General features: G+C 47.3%; 1 protein-coding gene across 1 annotated transcript; it reads right to left on the bottom strand.

Annotated features, from left to right (window-relative positions):
• Window positions 1-1,516: 1,516 nt before the first annotated feature.
• LOC149267550 (uncharacterized) lies at window positions 1,517-3,958 on the bottom strand. Its single transcript, XM_089412508.1, has 2 exons — window positions 2,652-3,958; window positions 1,517-1,904 (listed from the first exon to the last, which is right to left on the bottom strand). Exons 1-2 carry the CDS (start codon window positions 3,956-3,958, stop codon window positions 1,517-1,519), a joined length of 1,695 nt encoding a protein of 564 aa, XP_089268634.1.
• Window positions 3,959-4,219: the final 261 nt, after the last annotated feature.

The raw sequence follows: 4,219 nt of genomic DNA, 5'->3' as shown, positions 1-4,219 counted from the left end.
GTTCTCTGTAGATATGTAAACAAGAGAAATGATTAAATGCTGCTTTGAGAGTGAGAGCATCATGTAATATATTGATGAGTGTGTGTGTATGACATGTAGTGACATTATTGATCCAGTTAACGACCACCATTGAATCCCCAAAAATATTGATATTTGTGAGTTGATGCGATAAAGTAAAGTGTAATAGATTTCGGATGGCAGAGAGTTCAACATAATTATTTGATCCATTTCCGAATCCCATTTTTGCAAGGTAACGATGATGTTCGTTAATATGAAGAACGAAGCCCCCTCCACACCCCGTTTGGTTTGCTGCCCCGTCGAAGAAGGCCCACGGGGTGGCTCTGTCGATGTTGGGCATGGGTTGAATGAGTCTGGGCCAAGATGGAGGTGGATCGGGTAGCTCATGATAGGCAGCGATGATGGTGGCTTCAACCCGGCTCCAAGATACCGATCGATCCTCGAAGACAGCACGATTCCGCGCAAGCCAGGTATACCATGTAGCCACGAGGGGGAGATTTAAAAGTTTTGAGCCCGGATGACTGTGTGTCCAAGCGTCCCATGCGTCCGATAGATCATTCCCAGTCCAGTTCCCAGCCATGCCCAATTGATTGCGGATGTTGGTCCAAAGGGTGTGGATAGCAGGGCAGAGTAGAAATATATGCTCTGAGTTTTCTGATGCGGCCTTACAGAAAATGCACCAGGATGGTCCGTAGATGGATCTACGAGTAAGATAGTCACCTGTGGGGACAATACCTTTAAGGGCACACCAGAAAAAAAGTCTGGAGCGAGGTGGAGCCTTAAGCTTCCAAATGGTATGCCACCACGGGTGAATCAGATCAGGTATTCTGTGGGATATGAGTGCTTTGTACCCATACTTTGGAGCGTATATACCATGATCCGCAGGGCACCAAACAAGTTCATCCAGACCTTGTTTAATGCGAATGTGGGATTCCGATAAAGCCTCAGTAAAGTGTTGCCATTCCTGATGCCAATGAAGTGGGAGATCCAGTTGTTGGGCCGATTTTCATGCTTGGGAGAAAATGTCAGTGTGCTGCTGATCAGCGATTTGTGCGAAATGCCTGAAGTCGCGGGACTGTAGATGAGTGATAAGATCCGGATTGAGGATGTGTCTACCCCCACTGTTGATCCATGGATCTAAGCCAATCATGCCCGTCATGCCATCATTGATTCGCCAAGCAAGATTATCTCGTATGAGGGGAAGGGCATGTACCAACGCTTTCCAAACTGATGAACATCCCTTAGATGACCAAGTTGGTAGTCGAGCCCAATCCAGAATGTTCTGGGGCCATATATATTTGTGATAGGATACCTGTGTCCATAGGCTTTGGCTGGTAAGTAAGGTCCATCCCATCTTGGCAGCTAGTGCCATGGCGAATGCTGGGAGTTCTTTGAGGCCCCATCCTCCCCATTTTTTGGGCAGAGAAATTTTCTTCCAGCTGATCCATGCAAAGATTCTCTTGTCCTGACTCCCATTCCAGAGGTATCGATTGCACAGCTACTGAAGTCTCCCAAGTATATTTCTCGGTATCCATGCTAGTGCCATCCAGAAGACCGGGGTAGCCTCTAGCACAGATTTAATGAGAACCAATCTGCCATCCCTAGAGAGATATCTGTAGCTCCAGCCAGTAAGTCTTTTTTCCAGTTTGGCAACCAACCAGACCCAATCAGCTATCCTTTGGCATGTAGGCTTCACATTGAACCCCAGATATTTAAGACCTCTATCCAGAGGGTGGACAGAGTAGGGGAAGGTCTGAAGGGCCGTCTGGGACTTTTGTACAGAAGTACGTGCACAAGTGATGGTAGATTTCAACTGATTTGGCAGCATACCTGTAGCTGCAGAAAATAGTTGCAGGATCTTTGAGAAGGTCCGAGAGTCTCGTACACTGCCATCAAGTAGAATGAGAACATCGTCCACAAAGAGTAGGTGTGTAAGATAGCATAGGTCAGATATGCGAAGGCCCCCAATATCTCTAGCCCACTTTGCAGAGTCCATGAGGCGACTGAGACCTTCCATGACCAAGAGGAAGAGAAGGGGAGATAGGGGGCACCCCTGTCTCAAGCCCCTTTCAGAGTGGAAGAAAGGAGAGGTTGAGCCATTGATGAGTATACTGAAGGAAGGGGAGGTTATACAGGCCATGATCCAAGTGATGTAAGCATGGGGGAAGCCCAGGTGGATGAGGATCATTTTTATATAGAGCCAGCTGACTCGGTCGAAGGCTTTTGAGAGGTCAATTTTGAGGAGGATGGCTTTCAGATTCTTCGACCAGATGGAGTGAAATGCTTCTTGGGTGAGTCCGATGGCCTCGTGGATCTGCCTAGATTCAAGGAAAGCAAATTGCTGCGGGGCAATGGATCGGGAGAGGATGGGTCTAAGACGGTTTGAAATGGTCTTAGATATGATTTTATAGAGGCAGTTACATAAGGATATGGGCCTGTAGTCATCAAAGGATGCCGGGGAATTAGATTTTGGGATGAGAGCAATAAAAGTAGAATTGATGGCATGATATATAGAACCCGTAGTCCTGCTCTCCTCGACCACCCTCAGCAGGTCCTGTCCCAGAACATCAAAGAAGGCTAAGTAAAATTCAATGGTCCATCCATCCGGGCCAGGGCTTTTGTCTTTTTTGAACCATTTCAGCACTCCTTCCAGTTCCTCTGCCGTGACCGAGTTATTGAGAGCCTCTACATATTCTTCCTCCACGAATCTCGGGAAGTGGTTTGCCACATTTATGATATCAAGTAGGTTGGCTTCCCGGGGGCTCTTGTAAAGATTCCTGAAATGGGTGGTGCCCAGGTGAGCGAGCTTATTAAAATTATCTGTGAAATCGCCATCCGGGGAGGGGAGCTTCCAAATAGTATTTGATACTTTCCTGCACTTTGCAAAATTATGAAAGAAATTCGTGTTGTCATCCCCAGCTTGGATCCATATAGCCCGACTTCTTAATCTAATGGATTCCTCCCTCTCTTTGAGGATCTTTGCTTTTTGATTCTCTAAGTCAATTAGCCTGCATTTGTCTGCAGCTGTAATGAAACCCAATCCTCTATCGTCGGTGAGAGAGGTTAAGTCAGCTTCAATTTGAATGAGCTGTGCCGAATCACGATCCAGTTTCTCCTTTGCCCACTCAATTGATATATGCTTTATTTCAGAGAGATTCCTGCAGAACCCTTTGGCGAGGGATTCTGTGTCATTGATAGGGTGGGAGATCCAGTAATCCGCTATCATCTTGACATATGTTGGATCCTTCAGCCAGGTGTGATTAAATTTGAAGGGTGCCTTAGGTTTCTTGAAAGGACCCTGAATCTCCAGGTATATAGGATTGTGATCCGATAAACCCCCCGAGCCAACCCATTGTCTGAAGAGATGTAAGCGCTGTTGGAGAGTCCCCTTCATAAGAAATCTGTCTAGTCTGCGAGCAAGAGCAGCATCCCCTACCCGTCTATTCCTCCATGTAGGAAGAAGTCGCTGCATAGGTATATCCAAAAAATTTGTTTGCTCAAGCAGGTTGGTCATGTAATCAGTAATGGGGTCGAATTGTGCTTCCGAGCCCCATGACTCCCTGAACCCCAGAGAGAAATTTAGATCTCCTCCAATAATAACCCGGTCTTCATTCATCATAGAGAGATGTAGTAGGTGCTGCCAGAACGATTCTCTCTGGGAGCAGGGAGCATATACATTGACAACTCTGAGATTCATGCCGAGTTCAGCAGAGAAAATGTCCAACCCAATGAACCCCGCACCCCCCCAGGTCGAGTCCATCTTAATGGAGCGAGGGTTGATACCAATGGCTAGACCTCCAGATCGTCCCACAGCATCAATGGCATGGAAGCTCCAGGCAGGGGCCAAGGCTTGCAAGGCTCGAGTTATCTGTTCTGCTGAGCAGAGTGTCTCTTGGAGCATGATAATGTCGATAGGTTCAGATTCAATGAGCCGCTTCATGGCTAGTTTCTTGGAGGAACTAGCCAATCCTCTGCAGTTAAAGGATAGACACTTCATGGGGGAACACCTCTCGGGGTGTGTCCTGCTCTAAGGACCCCGTCAATGGTCGATTGCCGGCCAGAGACCACCTCTGCCCCAGCTTGTTTAATGGCCTTTGAGAGATGGAATTTTCTCCCTCTGGTATTCAATGAAACCCCCTCAGGTATAACAATGCCCAATCTCGAATGACAGTCTGATGGCTCTTTGGCCGGGTTCTTAGAC

Source organism: Pinus tabuliformis, chromosome 6 (genome assembly GCF_031772625.1).
Source record: "Pinus tabuliformis cultivar Carrire ecotype Pingquan chromosome 6, CPIR1, whole genome shotgun sequence".
In the NCBI taxonomy this organism is placed as follows: Eukaryota; Viridiplantae; Streptophyta; class Pinopsida; order Pinales; family Pinaceae; genus Pinus; species Pinus tabuliformis.
The sequence above is the reverse complement of the archived record's forward strand: the minus strand, read 5'-3'. Positions and strand labels throughout refer to the sequence as shown.